At 39.7% G+C, this 26,378-nt stretch overlaps 1 protein-coding gene across 12 annotated transcripts; it reads right to left on the bottom strand.

Moving 5' to 3' along the window:
- Window positions 1-79: 79 nt before the first annotated feature.
- NEXN (nexilin F-actin binding protein) lies at window positions 80-25,270 on the bottom strand. Of its 12 annotated transcripts, none has more exons than XM_074152629.1 (14): window positions 25,209-25,270; window positions 16,655-16,737; window positions 15,295-15,486; window positions 15,072-15,153; window positions 14,832-14,980; window positions 13,439-13,480; window positions 12,107-12,301; window positions 11,855-12,028; window positions 9,341-9,526; window positions 5,060-5,257; window positions 3,495-3,716; window positions 2,203-2,388; window positions 1,390-1,750; window positions 80-1,286 (listed from the first exon to the last, which is right to left on the bottom strand). In XM_074152629.1, the coding sequence occupies exons 2-14, from the start codon at window positions 16,679-16,681 to the stop codon at window positions 1,273-1,275; spliced, it is 2,028 nt and encodes a 675-aa protein (XP_074008730.1). In that variant the 5' UTR covers window positions 16,682-16,737; window positions 25,209-25,270; the 3' UTR covers window positions 80-1,272. The 12 variants fall into 12 exon arrangements, with proteins under 12 accessions (XP_074008730.1, XP_074008729.1, XP_074008734.1 ...); XM_074152628.1 differs by lacking the exon at window positions 25,209-25,270 and adding an exon at window positions 24,689-24,900; XM_074152633.1 differs by lacking the exons at window positions 12,107-12,301; window positions 25,209-25,270 and adding exons at window positions 18,991-19,052; window positions 24,689-24,712 and having other exon boundaries at window positions 5,060-5,260.
- Window positions 25,271-26,378: the final 1,108 nt, after the last annotated feature.

Consider the following 26,378-nt stretch of genomic DNA (forward strand, 5'->3'; position numbering starts at 1 on the left):
TTAGTTTGAAATAACAGCTTCAGAGGAAAGATATTGCAGCAACTAGTACTTCTGTGAATGAACATCACCCACATGAAATGAAGTAAAATGTATTTATATGGCTGTTAGGATAATTATCATTCAAAGCATCATGCAGCTCACTACCATTTTTTTCAAGATGTTTCTGAATTTGTAACTATTTTATTAAGGCAAAAGAGTGACTTGCAATACATAACTGTACAAAAAGCAGCAGATTAAAACACAGGAAAATTTCTTTTTGAAAAAAATCACAATTTGCTGCAGCTTACCTTGTCTTTGTGTAAGGCTTATACACTTGTTCTTTAGTTTAAAATGTGACTATTGTTTGTAAAATTATTCCTACAGAAGCTTAAACTGAGCAATCAGATGATGTTAGCACAATGACATTAGTGTGGATATCAAGAGGTCTTAGAGAAAAAGAGTACAGTAGCCTTAAGAAGACAATGTTAAGAGATGCAGCAATAAATGCATTGCATTGAGAGAACAAAGCTCGAGAAGCTAGGCACTTCCTGAAAATACTTTTCTTAAGGCTTGCTTCCTACCAACATTAGCTATGATGGGCTCATATTTGTCACCAACTGTTCCTGTATCATTTGAGCAATGAAAAATAAGAAATTTTACAAGCAAATGTTGGTACTATAAAGACCAATCCAAGCCTTTCTGAGATTGTTGTGCTTTTGGATTATCAACTGCACAGGTTGATAAGAGCGTAAGTTTAAATGCAAGCTCATTTTGAAACAGAAGAACTAATGCTCTTTAAAACAAAACAACAAAAGTGAGCAGTTACATCATCTTTTATTCTTTAAAAATAGTACACTGGGGTTTTTGAAAATCATCAATAAGTATTTCCTTTTGCCAGTTCAGTGCCTCTGGGTTAAAGTAAAACAGCTTAAATATTCAGTGTTCATGCAGAATATACCAATAGATTTACGCTACTGCACAAGCTTCCAGACTGTGTATTTTAGCTTTATACTATTACGCAACAGTTGGTCTTCAAATGTGGGAGCACTATTATAACTCAGCTTTTTCCTTTAGTTGATCTTTCATACACGGATTCCTTCTTTTTAGCCTTCAATACTATTTTTTGTATTGAGCAAGGAACCTGGACACTCGCAATTTGAAGGCTGTTACTATCTGATGCAGGAATGACAAATCAATGCATGTCCTTGCTCTCTTTAGTTGGCCCCATCACAGAAAGAGATGATGCAGTAAGAAAGTTTTGAGGGGAAGAAAGATTCCAGCTAAAGTAGAGTATTAGTAGTCATCAGCTAGAAAATAAGAGTGAAGAGAAACAGATAATTAGATTTTTATAACAGGAAAGATGCAAGAGGAGTATTTGAGAATTGAGCAAATTAAAACGCTAACTCTTACTTTCAATGGTGAGAATGCAGGTGCTAGCAGATGTGCCTCTGTTGTTGACTGCTTTACACATATATTCCCCTTCATCTTCTGGGAAGGTTTCTGGCAAGTAAAGGCAATAGGTTTCTCCTCTTTCAATATACTGATAGTCCTCAGAGTCCTGCAACATTTCCCCCTCAAACCACCATGTAACTTCGGGTTTCGGTTCTCCAGTAATTTTAACTGTAAATCTCACTGGCTCGCCATCAACAACCGATGTGTTTTTCAGTGACTTCTTGAACCAGGGAGCTCCAGATCGAGCTTGATCCTCCTCATCTTCACAAGTAGAGCCATTAATAATGCTTCCCTCCTCCTCTTCTTCCTCTTCTCTTTTCTGTTTTAAAATAAGTCAATTTAGAACATTTAAAGTGACGATAGCAGTACGAGTACTAGTGATGTGTGTTTGATTACAGAGAAGTTACCATGTTTCTGAGAAGGGGAAATGCCACCCCTGTCCTCACTAGATAACGTAATGCACTGAATCTGCATATGGAACGGGCAGTAAAATGGATTTTAATGAGGCTGGAATCTTGGGGCATGAATGTAGATTCCATTTTCAGACTATTCAAAGGATACAATGAACTTTCTTTGCAGCATCTCTCTCCTACTCTTCAAGAACACGTGAAAAAACCCAAAGCAATTTTACATTCTTGCAGCAATTCACAGCAGCTGTTAAAACAAGTTTAATGGTCCTTTTATACCTCTGGCAGCATTGCCATCAGTGGTAATCAGATGCTAAGTTAAACGACACTTAGGACTGAAGAGAAGGTGCTTTGTAATTTATACCTTCTGTAATGCCGCATCAATTTCTTTTTGTTCAAACTGCATGCGTAGTAATTTCTGTTCTTCAATTCTCCTCTGTTCCTCTTCTTCCCTGGCTCTTGCCATTTGCTCAAAGCGGGCCTTCATGTTTACTTTATGAGTAAATGGAGCCTCAGATTTCTTGGCTGGTTTCACATCTACATCGTCATCCTTGGGGGAGAGGGGGAAAGGATTTAATTCATTTATTACGTTTTAAATACATGATAATAAAACTAGTTTTGTCGAGCAGCGGTTCCTTACTGAGCAAAGCCACCCAGAGTCCTCCTTTTGTCAGAGCTTTTTTTAATGTTGTCTTTAAGATTAAGTCTAATAACAGCTTATCCCAGGGACAGGGCAAAATACTTGCAAAAAACAATTTCAAAACTGTTAGGCAGAAAAATACTCCTAAAGATCTCTTTTCATATAGAAGTTGAATACTGTCTTGCGGCAATAGTAAATCCTTTGTGACTTGACTTCCGTGCCACAATGTTATGGTAACTTCAACACCTAACACAGGTTGACCTTACGCAAACACAATTACAGTGTCAGTCATTAAATTTAAAAGCTCAAAACTAAAAGACAGGCTTTGAGCTGATGCTGACGTGACTGACTGCTGTGGAAGGGAACCTCAGGATGAGGCTGAGAGCAGGCTTCCTACTGTTGAGTTTCCTGCACTGACACATGATGAGGTGATGAAAGCTCATGTTGGTGTTTTGGGTCACAGAGCGCAGTGTTGATTTATTGGTTGGACCGATAGCTTCATTTCTTGTAGAAACAAGAAATGTGTGAAAAAATGTGACAGGTTCTAGTCTGAACCGTAGATAAGTAGGCATCCTTTTCTGCTATACCCCAAGAAATGAGTACAGATGACAAGATGACTTCTTCAGATGGTACTGGTGAGGGTTTTTTTTTAATTCATACAGTGGAGAAAGAGTTCAGAAGGAGATGCAATTCATGTGATGATCAAAAGATTAATTCTCAAATCTGAATCTTTCAAACCCTCAGGATGACAGGTTTTATCTTGTTAAGATGCTGAATTGAGGGCTTTGAGCAGAAAAACAGATCTCTGCTTGACCAGATGATTGATAATAAACTGGTGCTGTTTCCTTTAGGGATGCTGAGTTGAGACTTCATACATCCAAAGGAGGGAACAGAAAAGGGAGAAAATAAATCATTTTGGAAATAGAGCAAACTGGTGAAAGCAGCATCGTTGTCCCCTGCTGGATCATTAGTGTGCTAGTTAAGTCTATCATTAATGTGTACAGAATGCAACTTACCTCTTGAAATTTTTCAGCTTCCCTTTCTCTTATTTCTTCATCCATTGCTCTTCGCTTTGCTCGCTCTTCTTCAATCTTTTTCTGAATTTCTTCTTGAGACAATTGTCCTATTTTTTCAAATTTGCTTTTTAAGTTCTTTGCCTGAATAGAACCACTTCTTTTTAGCTTTATTAATTCTTCATATTCTTTGCTTAGCTCAAAGGTTTCAGACTCTTCTTCCAGCTGTTCAAAAATTACAGAATGTGTAAGATGGATAACGCCCTGATTTTTACTACCTGTTCCCCCCCGAGAAGTGTAACTTAATACACTTAGGGGCATTAAGGTCTCTTGGTTATTTGAAATCAGCACAGAGACCTTTTCCCTCTAATTTCTTTTTTTTTTACCTCACTGTTCTCAGGATTACTGCGTCTGCATCACATCTGAACTAGACAGATTTTAAAACATCTTGCTTGAATGTACCTTTTGTTCAAGGATTGCTGTCAACAAACCATCCTTCACAGGCTCAGAAAACCAGACACGTAGCAATACAAAAAACTTAGTTATCCTGGACCCATAATTTACCTCCCTGACTTACTTGCAGTATGATAGGAAAGAACTTTCTAAAAACTACTTTGATAAACAGAAAGTTATTACTTATTTGCTTTTTATTAAACTAAAAAAAAAAAAAGAGATTTCAGGATGTCAGGGCTTGGAAGAGCAATGCCAGTTCTGGATCCTGTAGTCGAACCACATCTGAAGTTCTAATTGTTGGTATTTTATTCCCTCTTTTTATGATCTCTGACTGACAGTGAAGATGTAGAAGCATTTTAGTTGGGTGTCCCTGTCTCTCCCTTCTTCCCCAGGATGTAATATAAAATTCACTTGAAAAGTTTGCAAGCCAGGGCCGTTGTTACTCGCTCCAGCTTAACAAAAATAAATAAATAAATAAATGTAGCCCTGTAACATTCAGAAGGGAATAATAAAGAACTGCCACCCACAACCGAATGAAGTTGAAGTATAAAGTTCATGAACACGATGTTTTAGACATTTGGTATGCAAAGCAAATTTTGTGTGTGATTTTTAAAATCAACCACGACCATCTTCAAACCCTTGATACGCTGATTAGAAATAGGTTGAGGCCACTGTAATTCTTTCCTAATTAGTTAACACGGGATTCCCTTGAGGAAAAGAAAGCATTTTGCTCTTTCCTACTTTCACTGTTGTATATTAATTTGGGAACTAGATGTTTCTGTTCCCCCGACATTGTAAAAATTACATAATTGTTTTAGTAATACTGTAGAATTTTCAGAAGTGACTGTAAAATAAAATTACAAATTTGAAATTGTATTTGTACTTTACACAGATGGCAAGGGATAAAAGCATTTTTCTGGTAGATTAGTGATAAAAAAACTTATCATATTATATACAGTGTTACAGATTTTAGCAATTAACTGAAATGATCTATTATATTTTTATTCCTAGAATCATAGAATAGAATCATAGAATACCAGGTTGGAAGGGGCCTCAAGGATCATCTGGTCTAACCTTATTCAGAGCATGCTTAACATATCCTTTGATGTACAAACCTCTCCCATTTCTTGTCTCAACTGCTGAAATTCTTGCTTTTCCATTTCCAACTTTTGCCTACGCTCTTCTTCTGTACGTCTCTTTTCTTCTTCCATTTTTTGTCTCAGTAACTCCTCAAAATTAATTTCCAGTTTACCAGGTACAAGAGATTCTTGAGAAAACGTTTTAAACATTTCTGGTGATTCATCATCCAGCACCTGCTGGAAATTCAGAGCGTTAGTGGTAACATCCTGAAGGTACCTGGGATGAAATCAGTGTTGCTCAGACATAAATATAACCAAGTATTTTTGCCACATCTGCCCCAGAACAGTAAGATGCAACATGACAATGTGGGTATTCCTCTAATCTTTTGGGAGGGAGTGTGTTTGGGGGCGTTGTATTTGCCTTTAGCTCTTTCTTATTACAATGATAAACTTTTATAATGAAGATGAAGGGATTTATTAATACGTGGCCTTTTTTGCAAGATGATGGAGAGGACATCCTCTAAACGTAGCTGTGGGACCTGAAACAATTCATTCCTGTTTATCATTAGACAAATCACTTGTGTATAAATGACATTGCCGAAGTAAATACATCTGTAATCTTTTTCTAAGCAATTATATTCCTGTTCTTAAGCAAAATTAGTATTCTTAGAAAGGATAACTGAACAGAATTTTCTACAAGAAACTCTTCTTGCATACAAATTGATCACACTCGGTTAGGTTGCCAGTTCATTGCCTTGTACAACCCAACAGCAAGGGTTTCCTCCTTTCCCTGGTCTTTTCTCAACCCTCAGAGTAGGGGCAGGCTTTGGTGGTCATTCTTGAGCAGTTTGCTTATTTTGTAGACTCATCTGTAAGAAGATGGCAGGGCCTAGGAAAAGCAATTTTCATAAATTCCAAAAAGTGTAAGAACAAATATTTTATCAGACTGAATTTGTTAAAGCAAAGCATTACTAAAATACAAAGCCATGTGCTACAAAAACGGCCAGGTAGCATGACATGAGTTATACAGGCAGATCTTAAAATAACTTCCTGATAAAACCTATATAAAAGTATGTTTGAGCATGTAACTATGTAAACAGTAATAGTGTCTCAACGGGAACGTTCTGTAGATAAATGTGTGAGGTGAGGTCGGGTGCTGGTCTGGTGATGTGGCTTTGGGCACTATTTCATCAGCACGTGTTTGAAAAGCCTCGTGGCAAACACTGAGAGCCCAGTGGGCCTTCAGCTGTAGGCATTCCCAGCAGCAGTAATCAGTCACATGCTTAAGGAGCAAAATTTTCATTTGAGAAGGTGGTTTTGGCTGGCTTTATAAAGAAACAGAAAATAAACATATTTTTAACAGGATTCTTTGGCACTCCCTTTTCTCTTTATCGCTGCTTACTGCCACTGCAACTTAAACATTTCACTGCTGTCTGTGCCATCGTAGTTCATATTGCTATCTTGACCTACTTTGCCCATATCCTTTTGATTTGTCACAGCTCTTCCAATAGGTTTTTTGGATCGGTCCCCCTCAAATACTACTTACTGTTCACTATAGATTTCCTTCAGCTTTTTTCTCTGAGTAAGCTTACATTTGGACTTCAGCCCCACCATTCCTTCCATTCTTCATTCGTTTTGCATAATATGAGGATATTTGTTGAAACTGTGTTACGGAGAAGTGGTGTCAAAAAACAAAGCTGTAAACTATTTCCTTTAATGAAAACAATGCATAGCCACATAGTTTGCAGAGGGTAACCACAGCTAAATCAGTGCAGAAATGTGAGAGTCTCTTGCTTGTGATGCATCAGTTCATACACTCATCACTTCAAGAAGATATAGAGCTAAGTGAATAGGAGAAGCATTAATTCAAAACGTACCAAGGCGTGTATGTATAAACTTTCCAAAGCTGTGCATATACGCAAGCACTAGCAGCTGTCTGCTCCGTATTTTTGAAGCAGTAAGTTAGGAAAAGATGAAAAGAGAGTAAGCCAGCTTATTCCTGGTTAAAAAACACAGGAAAAAAATCAGCTGAATTGTCTGATGCACAAAACCCTTGCGGTTAGTTCAGTATATATTTTAGCCATCTTTTGCAAAGTGAGACCGTACTGTTTCTTCTGCAAAGTGGGAACAGATGGTAGAGAGAACAGTTGCAGCACAGTCAACCAGTTTTCAGTGGGCAGTGACTGATACGAAGTAGAACTTTTTTTCTGTTCTGGCTAAGGCAGGTTCTTTATGTAGTCTCTAATGGAAAGAGACTGACGGATGAAAGACGAATGGTTCTGTCTGAAAGTGATCACCTTGATGGGGGGAAGCGTGGAAGTGGAAGTGTAGCACAAACAAATGTGAAATGGAGAAATCGTTCCAGAAGGAGGTGGTGTTTGTGTTTTCCAGCAACAATATTACTACTTCTGCACGTGTATGCTTTCAAAACTAAATTAAAATGAATAAACATGAAAAAGGTTCTAAGATAACTACTTAATTTAAATGCTTAAATACAAATTGAATGTGAGGTTTTACTGCTTCTGAAAGGGATGACTAATGTGTTCTTAAAACGTTTGCAAGCACATCCACATTGCTGCTACATTGTGAGCTGTGGAAAATAGGGAAAGCACAGGCTTGTATTTTGTTACAAGTAATAGAAAATGTGTTGTTCATATTCAGGATGCTAATTAACAGAAAATTTTCAAACATGTATATGTTAAAGATAGATTTTCAGTGATTTTTTTTTTTAAATTACTGAATGTCTTCACTGTCTGCTGTTAAGAGTGCAATCATAGACTCTGTGCTGCATCTAATGGATTAAACCCTGTTTAATCAGTGAGATTTTTCTTGCCTGGACACTTGAGCTTAGGTTCTTGCTACACTGAGGCAGAGAAAAAAGCTTCTCAAGAAAGCAGGAAAAAAAACCCTGGAAGACAGCACGCAATTTCTTTGCTTTCCTTTAGTTGTCTGCTGGTTCTTCATAAAAATTGTAATGGCAGAAATCCAGCAGCACTCTTTCCTCTTTTTTTATAATGGCTTTAGCTTCTATTTTCTGTCTTCGGAGGTATGAACAGACACTGTTTTCCATAATTGCTTACGAGTACAATATCAAATATAAGTTTACATTGTAGTTTTTCTGGGTAGTCTTTCAGTGTAGAGGTCTTGTCTTTGGCCCAGTTTTCAGGCAGAGGGAGCACTGCGAGCAATATTAGTAGTCATCCAAAGCCTCAATATGTCTCAAAAGCATTGCTTTGAATGATGAAGAAAACTTTATTAGGCATGCAGTTGGTCTTTCCCGATAAAACCACTGAGGGGAACGTAGGAAGACACTGCCAGAGGGGCAGGTTATCCCACAGTTCAGTGTGGCATGTCTTGCCCTTCCTTTTCAAACAAAAAATACTTGGTTGGTAGCTGTGTAATTTAATACTGTATTTCCTAACATCCACCAATAAGTAACTGGCTCATACCCAAAATCCTGCTGAAACTTGAAGCTGTTGGAATAAGCATGAAGAATACAGTGAAAAACTCCATGCTAGTTATTTTATATAAAAAATATTGTTGCCACCCGCTGAAATCAGACATCTTTCTCTGCTTTCAGGTAGTGTCACTATGTCAGTCCTAGGTCCCTGAAAATTGGTCTTCGATATAATCTTAACTCAAATTTTAGAAGTCGTTGCGTGTCACAGAGATCTGTATTTGTCGAAGGTAGTTCCGTATTATGAATTGTTCTAATGGTAAATGCCACAATTTACTTTTTCAGTTTCTCTGAACAAGCAATGAAATACAATAAAGCCATCAATTATCAGAGTTCAGCCTTCTTAATTTTTCCTTCCTAAGGGGCTACAGATGACTATAAAGTTTGTACTTGCAGTGAGCAATGTTGCAGTATGCTGTTAATGATGCTTTAGCTAGTAAGAGCTGCTTGGTGGACACCCTGTAAAGGTGGGGAGAGAAACCTGGAGAAGCAAAAGCTATTGCTCTTTCCTCTAAAAAAAACCCAACAAATCCCCCTTGTGAAAACATTTTGCTTCCCGAGTTTGTTACATGTAGCGTAACGATACCCACTGGAAACAATAACTGGTTTGGCCCAAATTATTTGAAATCCTTTCTAGGCTTGCTGTGAGGGGATATTGTTCTGTGATGGTTTTTGGTAAATGAACTTGATTAGTGTACCCACCACCACCACCTTCTAATAAGTATTGAGGTGAGCTAATTAATGAAGGAGTTGAAGCATGCATTCCTAGCTGTATTTAAAGCTTTATCCCGGAGCTGCTCTCTAGTTCATCAGAGACTTAGGTAAAAATTAAAACTATATACTAAACAAAAACGCCATACCATGTTCTTCCTTGCTTCAGCAAATGCTCTTTTCTCCTCTTCCATGCGTCGTCTTGCATCTTCTTCTGCTTTCCTCTTTTCCTCTTCTCTCCTCTGTCTTTCTATCTCCTCAAAACTGAGTCTGAGTTTACCAGGACGGAATTCTTTAACAGAATTTTCAGATTCTTCATCACCACCTTCATTGATCTTCAGAGAAGAGGGAGAGGAAAAAATAGAAAGGACTTATCCAAACATGAAAATATTCTTTCTAGTAAATAAATACTCCATTAATTCCTTTCTGATATTTTATAATTTTTTTTCTCTTGGGGGAAAATTGTATCAAGAGTTTAGCTCCTATAAGAAACATTTTAGTCTTGGTTTTAACCAAGGGAGGGAGAAAAGAAACGTATTTCAGTATCCTATATGTAGCTTCTAGAATTTTTGAAGATCTGTTGAGTAATTCAAAGAACAATGTGTAATCAGGAAAAGGCTGAACAATTAAGTATATATTTTATGGTCTCAGAGTTGGATCCTTCAGTGTAAATCACTCCCTATTCACTTCCTTTACATCCCTCTCATAGATCTTTATACCATCAAGTCTTTTTGTTTGCATACAAATTGTTTTCACCAATGCACTTACCAGTTAAAAAAAAATGCTGTAGAGTTTTATAGCAAAGCTAAACCAATTAACATTTTGCTATTACTCCAAACTGAGATTTTTATTTCTGTTCTTTTTAGACATTTAATCATCACTGAAGAAAGGGAACTGAGATACTCTGATCTCTTCACTGTTGCTTGTCTCCAGTTAACACTTACCTGCTAAGAGAAGCCTGGGCTTCGCAAACTGCAATCAAGAGTAAAAGAACAAGCCATCTTCAGAAGATATCTCAGAGTACTTTCTTTGTTTATGGAGGAAATTGACTGGGAACTGTCAAGATTATCGATATCCCAGATTTCTGTATACTGCAAGCAGCCCTGAGACTGGTATGTGGGGTAGCCAGTTAAGGGAATTACAGAAATCTTTCATTTGGAATTCATGGAGAAAAAAAAAAGAAAGAATTGAAGGAAATTCAATTCTGAATTCTTCCTCTAAGACAACTTTTGACTTCAAATTTTGACAATCACTGATAGCAGATTAAACTGCATGTTAGAAAATTTCTTTAGAAATAACAAATTTGTAAAATCCTATACGTCACTTGGTTAATAAATGCATACACATAAGGGTGGGAAATGTGAACAAAACTTTGGTTAGAATGGCTACTGACTTCATGAAGTTCTCTCTCCTTCATTTTATTCCTTTATCTCCTTCAGTAGTATCCCCTGCCACCCCCAAATAACAAGAAAAAAAGTGCATTATTGACAGAATGTCAAGGTTATTGGTGCAAGAAAGGTTAAGTGATTTATTGAAGGTGGGGGTTGAGGAGTTAACTACAATTTGGGGATCTGCCTAAACCTAGAACCCTCTCAGTCTGGACCAGTTGGGAATTTAAGTGTTTCAGTTTTCTGGAAGGCCTGTGGCTTGCTTTTTGTTTTCTTGGAGAATATCGGTTTCTTGAATGTTTTTGAGATACAGTCAATACAGTGATCTTGAGCTGTTTGTCCAAGAATGTCCATTCATAATTATACTCTTTAAAGTTAGCAAATTGCTAGAAATAGTACTTTTGAAGATTTCATGGAAGATTAAAATCTCACTTCTCATTAACAAAGTCATAATGATCATGATTGTACACGGGAAAGATATTTAAATACAGAACTTAAAAAATGCTTTTGGAAATGGAGTAAAGTGAGGAAATATAGAACTAAACTATCTGGTAAAGTTTATGTTAATGCTAAGTGTATGATTCCTTTAGTATGATCAAAGGACAAACTATAGTGAGGTCTGTTTATAGTTGATCTAGAATAAGTCTGACTATGATAAAGAACACACATGGAGGCAGTCTTGCAAGTAATGTAAAACAGGAATCGTGAGCTACATGTCTGACAATTTGGGGCTTCATCTAGTAGTGTCTACTACATTGTTTATGTCAATACATACAAGAGAGCTGACATCTCTCTTCCCTTTCTTCATAAGAGGAAAGTTATAATTAATGTATTTATCTATTGTACTTATAAATCAATATAGGAATAAGAAATCACATTCAATTACTACAGAATGTTTTCATCAAAAAATGGTTTTTGAAACATCTGAAGCGCTCTCTAAGAACAAAATAACTAATTGTCTTCTTGAGGACTTACAGTTTAAGGTACTACAAAGTGTAGATATAAAGCCTGCTAAGATTGCTGGCAAATTTAAAACACACAAATGTCCCAGTTTTACTAAAAGAATATCTAAAGCATTAGGCCAGTGCAGTTACTGAGTTAGAACAAAGGTCAAAAATACATCTTTCAAAAATTAATGCTGATGCAATTTTCAGACTCTTAACGGCCTGAAATATAGTTAAGAAATAGGAAAAAAAGAAGAATCAAATACAGGAAAGAATGTAAAAGCATATCCTATGTGAAAAGTCTGTAACAAGATGAGTAAAATGTATTTACCATTTGCTGTCTAGCTTCTTCAAAGGCACGTTTTTCCTCTTCTAAACGCTGTCTTGCTTCTTCCTCTGCTTGTCGCCTTTGATTTTCCTGTCTTTGTCTTTCAAGTTCCTCAAATGTTACTTTCAGCTTACTCGGAGACAGAGACTCTTGTGTTTCATTTTCTTTATTTTCACTCTGTGTAAGAAAAACGAAATAGTTATATCTTAAATAATAGGTATTTATTTCTTAGGTATTTTTAGATGATTGGTTTACCATGACAAATGAAAGGCACTTGGTTTCCTTAAGGAATTGATTTTGTTCCTCATATTTTAGCTTCATTTCTTCATCCTGTCTCTCTCTTTGGTCTGTTCTCTCCTTTCCTGTATTCTCAAAGTTTATTTTCATCTTCCCAGGTGTTTTGGTGGGTTTTACGGGCACTACTGTAACTAGCAGTGAATCATCCCCTTCCTGTCCAAAAAGATATTTATTATATTTTCATAAAGCTTGACTTCTAGATAAGTGTCATTAAGAAATGAGTGTGTTTTTACCTTTGTGCACCAAAGCTTCTAAGAGAATTACTTGTATTGATTATTAACAAGAAGAATACACCTGTCTGCCTAAGGCAGTCACTAGTTTTCTTGTAATATCTGAAGAGCATCAAGGCTCAATTATATTTTAAATATAACTGCTCACAAACTCCTTAATTTCTTTACATATTTACATTATCTGCTAGTTATAAATATTCACGGTTTGGAGAGGAAGAGGTGAAATTTTGAATACATAGCAATTGTAGCCACACTCTAGTTCCAGTCTTGTATTTACTAAGCAAAGGATACACTGTGGTTGGAACAAAGCTGGTAGTTCTAGAGAGCAATAAGTAATTTGTCAGGCAGAGTAATTTTTTTGAAGGATGTTGCTGCTTCAAAACTATTTTCACAACTTACTTGCCAAAATGCATTTTACTCAAGATTTTTTCACAAAATACCATGACTAACGGGGATACTGTCAAATACCTTAAAACTAACGTTTGTTTGTCTTTCCAAAGCTGTAACAGGAATGTGATTTTTCTTGTGTTAGTGAAAGACAATAGGGCCTTTGGGCCTAGTTTTTTGTAATTAAACATTTATTTGCGAGACTTAAAATCCAAACCCATATGGTAAATTAGTCAATTAGAAAAGTTAACTAAGGTGTTCAAACAATCCAAACCCATATAGTAAATTAGTCAATTAAAAAAAAGTTAACTGAGTAAGGTGTTCAAACATCTGTATATTGACAGAATCCCCTTTTAATTTCAAGTTTAAGGCAAAGAGCTTTTAAGATGATAACTTTCCAAAGCGAGAGTGTCAGTGCCAGTATATATCAAATCATTCCGGTGGCTTTGAATATTTGCATTTTATATGTTTTTAACCACAACTATTCACAGTGGAGACTTAAATAAATTCACTTCAAGTACAGACATACAGTTCCGTATACTTCAAAAATGTGTTAGCTTCTTGGCTGAATTTTAATTAGGTATTCATGTGCCCTTTTCCCAGCCCAAATTACAATAATAAAACAAAGTGAATAAAAATGTAGGTGAACATTTCTTTAAAAAAATCTGATTACCTCTGCTGCTGATTCAGTTCCCGTATTGTTAAAGTCATCAATCTATTAAATGAGAATTTCATATGATTACATTACTTTGGCTCTTTGCCTTAGATTTGCAAACATAGAACTGGAAATTCTTATGGTAGCAGTGATACGTATGTAGCACTTAAATTCACAGAGATGGTAACTATTGAACCTTTGTTGGAATACTTCAGATAGGTTAGCTTGTGGAGAAAGAGGGAACATGACATAAGACATCATACAGAAAGTATGCTAACGCATTCTTAACAACTTCAGTGATGAACTGAGTACTTTGGATGTCCATTCTTCATGTAAGCATTCCAGAATTGTGTAAAAAGAAGAAAAGCTAAAGCAAACTCATTGATTATTTCTGATTCAAGTGACATTGTCTTCCCCTCAACTCTTGCAAAAAAGCCTGTTGCTGTATTTGCTTCATCTGGTGTCTTTGTGTGTTACTGTCTAAAACTGACATACTTTCTAATATTCCGTATGGTATGTACTTCTGCCTTTCAGAGTAGATTAAATATGTTAGGCACATTTCCAGTTAAAAGTCCAGTCATAACAATGTTAAAAGTCTTAGTAGAAAATACTCTCTAAGTCCTTGTTGAAAACTGACTCCTCCTGTAGCACTGTTTTTCTCTTCTTACAGAAAAACAAACCTAAATTAAGTACTACTATCTTTTGGTAAAATAAAAATCCGCTTATGGTTCTAATCTATCATTTAAATGTTCATTCTCACTGCAGTATTTGCAGCACTGAAGAAAACTTACAAAGGGCATTAAAATGCAAAATTCTACAAAAGACAAAATTAGCCTTATTGGCATCAACAAAAGGTGGAGTCTGTTCATGTGTATACGCAATAAAGATTCACAAAGTGGCAAAGGAATAAAACGTGATCTGAATCTTCATAATTTATTATTTTTACTGAATTGGTATCCTCATTTTTGCCTGTTGATGGCATTTTCCTAGTTCTTCTTGCTTGCTTTAGTTCATCTATCACAGAACTGTATTCATGGATGTATAAGCAAAAATGGTCTAAAGTAAGGGTCAGTAAAATATAAGAAACACTTTTAAATTAGTTCAGTGAATTCTATAAACTCTTGTATGCATATGACACCAAAATTTGTGCCTGGTTCACATTCCTACCAGGTTTATGCTTGCCTGGTTTCATGTGTAGCTCAAGTTTAGTGCTTAACAAATAGTTACTGTAAAGAAGTGAAGATGAAGATTCTCTGAATGTTATTTCCCCCTTCCATCCCATCGAGCACCTTCCATGTAAATCACCACTATCAGAAATCTTAAGATCACATCTTTCTGATCAATATAAAACCTTTTTCTCATGTTGATTGTTTACAATTATACCCTGACTATTGTGATCAGATGAACATACCTCCTGTGCTTTTTTTGCTAATTCTCTTTGAATTTTTCTTTTCTCAATCATATCTTGTTCAATTCTGCGCTTTCTTTCTTCTTCAGTTCTTTTCCTTTCTTCTTCTTGCCTTTGCTTTTCCATTTCTGCAAACTTGCCTTTAACGGTGCCTGTGAATATGAAAAAATACACAGTTCAGTAGCTACATCTAATACTTATCTAGTGAATTATGTGGGCTTTAAAATCAGGCCTCTCTCTTACCTATTAGCTTTGGAACATAACCTTTTTCTATTTTAGATGATTTTGCATCATCGTCTTCATCAGATCCAAGCAGTTCCTTCATCTAGTTGATGAAACACAGAAAGTAAACTGTCTTTATACCTTAAATAAAATTCCAGTATTAATGTCGTAAAATAATGTGAAAAGATTTTCACATATAGTATTGAATATTAAAATAACACAAAATATTTGCAAAGAAAATAACCTCCTGCTTTCTCCTGTTCCATTCTCTCTCTCTAACATATTGTTCTTTTCTTCTTTGTTTTTCATCTCTAGATCTCCTTTGATTTCTTTCTTCCCTTGCTTTCTGCATAGCTTCAAATTTATCCTTTACATCACCCTTGTGAAGCTTGGGCACATAGGATTTTTGGACGGGTTTAGATGAAGAAAGCAGAATCTTGGTGAAGATATAGAAGAAATGAAGATAAGAAAAAGAAAGGTGAAACAGATGGACAGAAATATTCTGATAGATTGGATCAGAAAGAATGTAAGAACGTAAAACAGAAGCGCATTTGGGGTTAGGAGCTTTGTGCCACTAGCCATCATCAATTAAGCATCATTGTATTAGTTCATAAACAGTGATACATACAAAAATATCCAAAACAACGTTTAGCATTGTATTAAACTTAGGCTATAAGTAATTGTAATAAATAGGTACATAACTAATTACATGAACTATGTGAATGTACATTTTCAATTACTATGGCTTTTAAAATGAGATACAGATCTGTATTGTTGCTTTCAATCATAAGCTCTACCCCTAGCATTTAAAACAGACACAGACATAGAATACAATATCTGAGTTGTCTTCTGCAACACTTCAACAGCCATATTTGGTTTTTAAATAAATAGTAGTATTTGTTCATTTAAAATTTCCAATACATTATACACTTACTTTTTTAATACTTAGAGAAATTCAGAAGTCCAGTAATTTTATGTTTTAAGCGTCAAGATCACTGGACTTGCAGGACTCTGATATTGATACACTGATACCGGACGCTTCTTTGCCAATGCTTACTCTCTGGGTGTCCAAACAGTACGAGAAGTTCCCACTTTTCAGAACTGCTGTGAAGCTTTCTCTCTTTTTACTGTAATGACTACAGGAATGCTCTCAATACAGTAGTGCTGAGAAAACTGGCTGAAAACATTCCATGTTTCATATTTTCCACCTAAACCAATAGTATTTGTTCCTGCTTTTGTTACTGTTGCTCAGTGAGTCTACGAAGAAGAAATATTTGAAGTAGCCTAATATTTACATTTTAGAATTAGATGTGAACGTTGCTCTGAATTTCCCCCTAACATTTAACATTTCTTCACATTTTGTTATCGTTATTTTGCCTTCCTCCTCCACGTTTTTTTTACTAACAGTAAGAATGTATTTCACAGATTCCATCCGATCAGATTAAGCTACTTTCAAGTGCCCTTCCATTGCCTTAAAATAACAGCAATACCAGCAAACTTACAGTATAATTGTTTGTCTTTTACAATTGTTTGTAATTACTCTTTTTGCAAGCATCAGTTGTAAATTACTACGTTACTTTGATTACTGTAAAATCGGTACATACCTCAGTTTTCTGTGCAATGTCATTCATGGCTACTGTACTGTGCTCTGCACCTGGTTACCTTTAAGATTGCTTTCAATTTCTACCTGAAAGAAACAGTTGTAGTTATATTCCTTTCTTTTCCTTTTAAATGATGCTTTACCCATCTTCCTGTAAATAAGTTTGCATAGGCTGAAATCAATGTATCACCATTTCTTATGGTCCTCTGAGGCTTTTGAAGACATGAATAGGTTCTAAGTATGCGACAGTGAATAAAAGAATAAGCTTATGATTCACTATTCACGCTCATAACCCCTCTATATAGCGCTAGACATTGGGTTTTAATTTCCATTTAAAAAAAAAAAAAAAAGAAAAAAAAAAGAAAAAAGAAAAGCTTGGAGCCAAGCTCTGGCTGCCCTGGTTGGTGTGTTACGAAACTGGTTTTCTCACTGCTCATGCGAGCAGAAAGGAATGTGCTCTGCACCTCCGCCGCCCCGCTTCAGTCTGAGGTACGAGCCAGCCAGCTCAGGTTCCACCAAGTTTGGAGAGTGCTCAGGCCAAATCCCCGCGGCCTCCTGGAGATGCTACTTTGCCTTTATACGCTTTTATATGGCTGAGAGGAGGAAAGATGGCCCGGTGGCCGGGGGGACCTACCTGCCTTTCAGAGATGCAGCTGGATCTCCTGCCTGGGGGAACGCTCTTGCTTGAGTCTCAGCCAGGCTGGCAACTCTCAGCTCCTCACCCAGTACGGAAATACAAAATAATGCTTTCCTTTCTCCTAGAGCTATTCTAGGGAAAACTAGTGCTAAAAACTATGAAATGAGTTAGGTAAACCGTTAGTTTCTTGGAGTTAGAAACTCCAAGGTTTCTCCATACCTTGGAGAAAGAATTTATATCATTTAATTGTGGGCTGGAAATCGCACTGCATTTTTTTAAAAGAAAAGCGTTACAAATTTTAAATTGCACCATATTTATTAGAAACCTAACAGAAAGGCACTTCCAGTTCAAGGCAAGACTTTTCCCTTTCCCCCCCCCCCCCTTTTTTTTTTTTTTTTTAAAATCATCAGGGGACACCTTATAGCAGCCTTCCAGCACCTGAAGGGGACCTACAGGAGAGATGGGGAAGGACTCTTTATGAGGGACTGGAACATTAGGACGAGAGGTAATGGTTTGAAATTGAAAGAGGGGAGATTTAGGTTAGATATTAGGAAGAAATTTTTCACTGTGAGGGTCGTGAGACACTGGAACAGGTTGTCCAGAGAAGCTGCAGATGCCCCATCCCTGGAAGTGTTCAAGACCAGGCTGGATGGGGCTTTGAGCAACCTGCTCTAGTGGGAGGTGTCCCTGCTCATGGCAGGGAGTTGGAACTCGATGATCTTTAAGGTCCCTTCCAACCCAACCTATGATTCTATGATTCTAGGAGCTCGTGCGAGGAAGGAAATCCTGACATGACTCCAGTGCCATTGCTGTCTGGACTGTACTGATGCCCTGAGTCCCAGGCAAGCCTTAAAAACTCCGTGTGCCAAACATGGCGCAAAGAAACGGGCTCAAAGGCGCAAAGGAAAAAGGATAGAAAAGGAGCTTACTACTGGAGGGGACTTCTCACTGGTGGTTTAGAGAAACTAAAGCCAGGGCATTTCATGGTATGAAAAGTTAAGAAGTTCTTAGTAGTTCTTAGCCTTTAAATTCTCTAATTCGTAATTACAAACAGATTATAAACATGGGAATTTTTACATGGTGTTGAAAATAATGAACATTAAGAGGTTTTGTCATATAAGCTCTTAAAAAATACACCAACGTCATCAATGCTCGCTGGTGCTGCTGTACGGATCGGATAAGATTCTTAGATATCCTGGGATGGTTTTCCAAATGAAAGCAGTCACAATGTATGAAACGAGCCTTTCGCTACCAATCCCTGCCCTGATTTACAAATTCCAAACTCTTCAGATTCAGCTGCAACAGAGGTGTTCTGGAGAACACTTGCGTGTTACTTTTCAACAGGTGAGCATGGAAAGTCATTCCCCCCCAAATCGGAGCTGACAAATACCTCATTTTTAGACTGACAGGAATCCAACAGCTTTCAGTTTGTCACTTGTGAGCACATGAACATAAAAGTACCAAGTGTTAGTTCCTATTTAGAATGTTTCAGCTCAGCAATAGCACATAAAGTTCTGTTGTGTCTAGAAAGGCAGATAACTTCACTAGCATTCCTGTGGTCTCAAGGTCCCCATACACTTTAATATACATTTGTATATCATGCAGTTGGGTTTGCACCTCTTCGTAAGCTTTAGCTTACTTCATGCATGTAAGTAAAATCCCTGTTATGATCAGTATAACAAAACTAGTTAAAATCCTTTTACCTCCTGGAGAAGAGAAGGCTTCGGGGAGACCTTCTAGCAGCTTTCCAGTATCTGAAGGGAGCCTACAGGAGAGCCGGAGAGGGACTCTTTGTCAGGAGATGTAGTGACAGGACAAGGGGTAACGGTTTTAAATTGGAAGAGGGGAGATTTAGATTAGATATTAGGAAGAAATTCTTTACTGTGAGGGTGGTGAGGCACTGGAACAGGTTGCCCAGGGAAGTTGTGGATGCCCCGTCCCTGGAGGTGTTCAAGACCAGGCTGGATGGGGCTTTGAGCAACCTGCTCTAGTGGGAAGTGTCCCTGCCCGTGGCAGGGGTTCGGAACTTGATGATCTTTAAAGTCCCTTCCAACTCTAACCATTCTATGATTCTATGATTCCTCATTTTTTAAGCAGGTCTTAGAGAAGCTCCTCTCTGTTTTCCTCTGCTTTTTAAATTTCTTCTTCCTTACTTGTGGCCGATAGCCTTTAGCCGCATACTTAAAATACAGAAGCTGAATAAAAGGTTTACTGCATGAACCCATCAGAAAACAAAGGAATGTCACGCATTGGTACAATTCATGCACTGAAGTAGCCTGGGACATAGAGACCTTCACACAGGGCTGGAGCAGTAAGTCCCAAAGATAATCTTTCACAAGGAATTCCATTTTACCTAAACATCTCAAGTGAAGGTTACTGCTAACCTCCACTACAGCAATATACCCTGCCTATATGGCTTCATCTTCAAGTCATTTGAAAACTGGCTATTCTAAAGTCTGATTTGCTTATTATGTGCACTTAACTGTAGGAAGAAGATTATGTTTATGAGTCTGAGAACACAATTTAGCTTTTGAGCTAAACCTTTGTCTTGAACCTTTCTGATAGCTCATTACCTGAACCCCTTGACAGTGTCACTACGACTGCTGACTGCAATGAGATCTACCCTCAAATAACAAACCTAAAATTTTCTTTAAAAGTGCAATTGTTGGAAGAAATTTTCTTTGCAAATTCCTGCTGTCTGAACTTCCAAAAAATGTGCCAGTCCAACAGGTCGCGGGCTCTCAAGATGGCAGGTATGTTTCTGCCATTTGGATTACTGCCATATCTGCTATTACTTTAGGCTACTTTCCAGTTCCTTGGCATTGCTAACTCTTAATATGCTTGAAGGTTGGCCAGCTGGCTTTAAGGCATTTTGCATCTGCAAGTCATCCTACCTCCACCTTTGATGCTAAAAGATATGGCTATAAAGCAGCAGGGCATTACTAAACACGATACCACCCGTGTTTGCACTTTCTTCCCTCTCTGTGGCAGTTAAACCTTGAGCAGAGACAGCAGCAGGACCAGGACCCTCCCTCAGGGACCCCTCAAGGCAGATGAGTAATTTCCAATAAAGACAATTTAGTACCTTCCAGAATTTCCAATAAAGACAATTTAGTACCTTCCAGAAAAAAAAAAAAAAAAAGCACTCCTTAAGTTTTGGCCTGGGTCTGTGAGGCTGCGAGCACTGCTTCAGGAACAGCAGCAGTGGATTGAGGCTCCTTTGTATCTGCCTTATCATTAGGAGAGGATCCGCAGTCAATGTATTGCTGCTGAGAAAACCAAACTGGCTAAGTCAAGAAGTCCTGACACCTACAAATCGTGGAAGAACAGCGACTTCATCATCTGCCGACAGCTCTGCACAAAGGAGGTGGTAATAAATTTTCCAACCCAAGAAACTTTGACATGTTTTATTTTCTAACAAAAGCTACTTTTAAATAAGATCTTCCTACCCTTTTGAGATGAACTAGTTATATATTTAAGTTGTATATACATCCTTGTTTTGTTATAAGAATTTTCCCACAGAGCTCATCTAATACAAGTAATGGTTATTCTTTGAGGCAACAAAGGTCTGCTTGTACATGTACTTTTCAGAAGAGATTTGTCCTCCTATTATGAAGCTGTCCAATCTTTTATTGCCTGAGATCAACATATCTCAGGCAAAGCTCTAAGAGCTCCTCATTGAAGCTTCCCACTCAGAAAAAATCCCAGATGATAATGTTCAACACAACCATGATCAAAAAAAGAATCCAGCTTGTTACTAGGCTTTTCTTTGCCTATCCGGTCTCATCGCTCCAGCATCCACCTGACATTACTCTAATTCATTTTTTTTCCCCCGCATGTTTTACCCTTCCTGTGATTAAACAAAATATTTCAGGAAATGTCAGTCTGGTGTTATAACATTTATACTGCAAGTCCTAGACTGCAGTTCCACTTCCAAAGGAGGTCTACATTCAGATTTTTCCTAGAAAAGAAATTTAACCTCCATCCTTTGATCAATGGTCCTACCTCTGGAACTGAATGGATGAGAAAATGCCATTACTAGAATGGCTCGACTGGCTGGCATGCAGAGAGCGATCTCTAAGAAGTTACAAGTCAAAATTTAATACAAAACCAATAATGTGTAGGAAACTAGGCAATAGATTGGAAATACTCTGTAAAAAAACCCCCAAAACTACTGTTTTCAAGCCTCTTATTTGTTTGCTGTAAATGGGTAAGCTATCAGTCGCCTCCAATGTGTCTTCATTTGTTATGATCACAGCACTTTTTCAACCTTTCACGCAGACTCCCTAAAACCTTACTTTAGGCAAAATAATCAAAGTGAACAAAGAAAACCATTAAGGGCACACAGGAGGTCTGATGGCTCACAAGTCCCAAAATTCATCTCCTTAAATTTAATTAATTTCCATTTCTGAAAGGAGGTCAGAGTCCTCAATTGATCAAAAAATATTGTGCAGCTTCAACCAAATTAAAAAACCAAAAACCTTCCACAAATAATAAAATTCCCCTTCATTAGAAAACACAGAAGTTCTTGATTTTCAGTGGGGTGATTAACATCCTCACACGAGACACGGAAAAATACCAGCATTTTCCTGAGCCGAACGCTACTCTTTACAACAGGAGTATGAAGCCAGGACTTTAAACAAAGTCTATTCCTCTGTGATTTCTCCTTTCGGGAGGCCCCTGCTGTCCTACGGCTACTGTGAGTTATAAATAAGCCCTTCACGGCACCGGCTAAGTTACGTTTACCATCTGTCTCCTCTTTGTGATCCACTTGCAGGGAAGACTCCATTATATAAGAAAACCATATTGTGAGAGTTGGAAAGTCACCACTTGCAGCCAAAGCAGTTAGGAGAGGGAAACACAGTCCGCAGTGTTAAAATATTGAACAAAATATTAAATAGAAGTGGAAAGAGGAGGAGAAAGAGAGCCGTGGTCATCATTTATGTCCTTACTGCAACTTGTCTGGAATGACACTACCAGTTGTTGTACTAAATTACAGATACTAAAGTAGATACTAAAATTATCTTGCACAGAGGAAGATCCTGAGCTGCCATAAACTGTCAGCTCCACTAAAGCCAATGAGTTATGACAATTAACACCAGCTGTCTAAACTTCACATTTTGCAAAATATAAAACACAAAACTACTTCCACTCGCTTGTATTTCCTTCATTCATTCTTTATAATTAAATGCTTACTGACAATTAACACAGTCCTATTTCATATGAAATGCTTTCCTCAATCTTTGAATTTATTGCAGTTCAACATTTATTAAGTCTCATACGATGGTAGAACAGTCCTTGCAGATATGATCTTATTTATAAAAGTGTATTTATTATAAAGGGATTTGTCTATGTCTGTTTATATAACTATAAACACACTTAATGTGACAGTGCCCCGCAGTCCAACTGCTGTGTTAAAAAATAAGATCCCCCTTCTCTGTAGAAAAGGTCTGCCTGTTAATTCCTTACTCTCTTCAGGTACTATTATGGGGTACATAGGCTCCAGAGCAAACATAGTAGGGGCTGAGAGGCTGGTCTGTTATGTGGGAAGCCCTGCTGAGATCTTCTGGCCCATGATTTCATGTCCCAGGATATGTGCTGATTCTAATCAAGGGTGAACTGAGATTCCAGAGAGAAAAATCAGCATATTCTGCCCCATGCCATAGTTCCTCCATCCCCTCTTGCGTCACAGCAGCTGAAAAGAAACAGTATGATTTGAGCTCAACTCTTGTTGACTTCACTGACAGGACTTTAGAGAAGAGGGTACTGAAATGTGGGATAAAATACTGGAGACGTAGCACTATTGCAATTTGCTTCTTCCCTTTTCCGATGACAGGACACAGCCCATCTGCCTCCTCTCTGAAATCCTCATGGTCAACTCAGACGGAACACAGTGGTGGCCTCTGTGCCTGTGCCATGCCTTCACTGCAAAGGAGGGGTCTCCGGGCTTCTCGGAGACAGGCTGCTGCTTCCACTTGACCAACCCTACTCTGCTGGTAGCGCCGATGCCCGTAAAAACCAGATTGCATGTAACACCTTCAATCTGAGAGGGCACGGCCGCCTTCAGCGCGCAGCGAGGGGTCACTCCTATTGCTTCCTGAACTGCTCTTCCACCGCCGTTAACCTTCACCTCCGTTTTCCCACTGCGAGCGTCCAGAGGGCTCGGCCACGGCACCGTTCCTTGTTACGGGAATTTCAAAGCTGAATATCCAAGTATGGTAAATGACAGATTGCCCGACTTCTTTCACGGAGGGAACTATTCACTTAAAATATTCCAAATGCAGTATTGTAGAGAAAATATTTCCTAGGCATGTCTTAAACCGTCTGCCCAGTTCTTGTGTTTCACCAGAACGTGCTCTCTGCATATACTAGACCTACTGCCATGCCCCGGTATGTTCCTTAATACGCTTGGCCCTCTTAAAAGACTAATTATTATTTCACAGTTTAATTTCATTGGACATTTTCCTAAGAGATCTAAGGTCTCTCAAGACCTGGGATGTAAGGCTAAGAGTACTATATTTTCTAGCACGCAGCTACTTGCTGATTAATTTTCAAAATACTAATACGTTTCACTAAACAGGCTTTTTTTTTTTTTTTTTCCGGATGTTTATTGTGGTAGCAGATGCTCTTATTTACCTAAACCACACTTGATAACAGATCGTTCGTAAGCTGTCACAGAAGCCCAGTATTTCCTTCCAAGCCACGGTGCCTCTCACCTGAGGCGGCAGCAGAACCCCCGGGGGCTCCGGCGGGGCTGCTGCAGTCGCACCGGCCGGCGGAGCTCCCCTCCACGCAGAGACACGCCGCTTACGAACGCGGGGGATTTTCAAGTAACATTTATTAAAGGCACGCCGCCCGCAGCCGGACGCGCACGGGAGGTCCCCCCGCGGAGCGCCGACACCTGCCCCGCCGCCGCCCCGGCTCCCCGGCGAGTAGAAGCGCGAACGCGGGTGGGATTCCCCGACCGGCGCTAACCTCATTTAAAGTCCCTCGCACCGGTGGCGGGGGCAGCGCCGTGCCCTCGCCCGGCCCCGGCCGATCCCCGGCCCCCTCCCGGACCGCCAGGGGACCCCCGCCCCGCCGCCCCCGGGGGAGCCCTCACCGCTCGGCACGTCCCGTTATCCCTTCCCTGCCCGCCCCCGCCGGCTGCTACCACAACTGAGGGGGGCCTCGGCGGCGGCCCTCGCCCTCCCGACGGACCTCCGGGCAGCCGCTCGGCCCGGCCACCCCCGCGGCTCTGAGGGGGCTCCCCGGCGGCGGGGCCCTGAGGCGGCGGGTCCGGCGGAGGGGGCTGCGGGGAGCAGCGGGCCGGGCAGCCGCGGGGGAGCGCCGGGCTGAGCGGGGCGGGGGAGGCGGCCCGAGCCCTCTTCTCCCTCCCGCGGCCGGCGGAGCCGCTCTTACCTGCGAGCGCTGCCCCGCCGCTGCGGCTCGGCGCGGTCCCGGCTGGCGGCTGCCGAGCGCCCCTTGGCTGCGGCCGCCGCTCCGGCGCTGCAACTTTCCATAAAAGTCGCGGCGCGCCGCCGGCGCCCGCATTCCAGGCGAGCCCAGCGCCGCGGCAGCTGTCCCGGCCCGGCCCGGCCCGCCTCGGCCCCGGCCCTGCGGCGCGGCTCGGCACGCCATGCCCGGCCCCTCGCCGCGGCGGGGGGCGCAGCCCGGCTCCCCACCCCCACCCGCCCGCGGCGCGGACAGCCGCCCCGGCCGAGAGGGCTTATTTTGGGCTGGAAGCACCATGGAGCTATAAATAACCGGGGGAGGGAGGCCGCTCCTCGGCTGGCTGAGAGGGCCCCGCGGGCGGAGGGGACGGGGACCCGCTGCCGAGTCGCCCGCGGCTGAGGCGGCGGCACCCCGCGGCTCTCTCCCGCCCCAGGTGATGGCAGGGTTCCGTCACCCCAGCAGCTGCTGGCGGTCACCACGTACTTACACCGACCGCAGCCTCTCACCGGGACGCGCCGGGCTGGCAGCGAGCGCTCCACCGCCGCTGGTGCCTGCCCGGCCGGGGGGGAGGCTTTATAGCCACGGTGGTCAGGCCCCAGGTCGTTTTATGGCAGAGGGAGAGCAATCAACTAATAATAGTAATGTGACAGTTAGCTGATGGAGCGGAGAGGAGTCGAGCTAGTGCCAGGCCCGCGGGACAGAGAGAGGCTTCGGTTTAAAGCAGCGCCTTTCTCTGGAAACTTCACGGAGCAGAGGCAGGAACGTGATTTTATTACATCTGAATACGTTCCTTTTCCTGCTTAAAGATGACTTGTTTCCTACACGTTCAACTGCAAGGTCTCCAGCGCAGAACTTTCTTCTTCCTATCTCACTTGTGTCTGCCACACTAGAGCCTAATTTTCAGCTGGATTTAGAAATATGAGGACGATAACCACGTGACTTCAGGCTTTGCCAATCTGACAAACAGGCATCAAAGTTAAAACACAAAACGTGTTTGTCTTTTGAAGGACAGCGCAGGAGCTTTCCCCGCTGTTTGGCTTTTTAGTGGATCACTGGCCTATGTGTTGAAAATTGATCAATGCTGCGGAGCGTTTAATAGAAGCAAAATTAAACAGGTCGACAAATTCAGTTTAAACTGAACAGCTCAAAAGCTGTTCCCATTCAGTTTAGTTTTCGTGTATACAATAAATTTTTGTAATAATTGGGTTTTGTTGTATTTCAGGGAACAAATTCAAGTTTTAGATATGAGCAACAGCCGTTTCACTGAATTATTTTATTTAATATACACAACTGCATTTCACGTAGGCAGTAGAAAGTTCACAAATACGCTTACTCTGACATGATTTGACATGTTTGCTTTGACAGAAACCAAAGACTACAAAAGTGAAGTATAATAATCATTAAGAACGCATTAAAACTGAGATTATTATAACAACTAAATTACAAATGATATAAATATTTGATTCTTGTATAATCCCTACACATTCAACATTTCTGACCTTAGGAGTGCAGTTATGACAGAAGAGGATGGCTTTTAAATTTAGCTTGTTCTTAGTGTGGAAAGTGGCAGTCAAAACTATTTAAAAACTTAAAGATTATAAACTAAATTGGGATTTTGATTATGAATTCACTAAGGTGGAATTTTATCATACCATCA

The sequence above is a fragment of the Numenius arquata genome, chromosome 8 (genome assembly GCF_964106895.1).
Source record: "Numenius arquata chromosome 8, bNumArq3.hap1.1, whole genome shotgun sequence".
Classification (NCBI taxonomy): Eukaryota; Metazoa; Chordata; class Aves; order Charadriiformes; family Scolopacidae; genus Numenius; species Numenius arquata.

Excerpts from the sequence above, each read along its gene's own strand:
- NEXN (XM_074152629.1), bottom strand. The coding sequence starts at position 16,681 with ATGAATGACATTGCACAGAAAACTGAG. Across the intron at positions 15,154-15,294 it reads GGAACAGGAGAAAGCAGGAG|ATGAAGGAACTGCTTGGATC; the intron begins GTTATTTTCTTT and ends TTCATCAACTAG. Across the intron at positions 13,481-14,831 it reads TAGCAAAAAAAGCACAGGAG|ATTGATGACTTTAACAATAC; the intron begins GTATGTTCATCT and ends CTCATTTAATAG.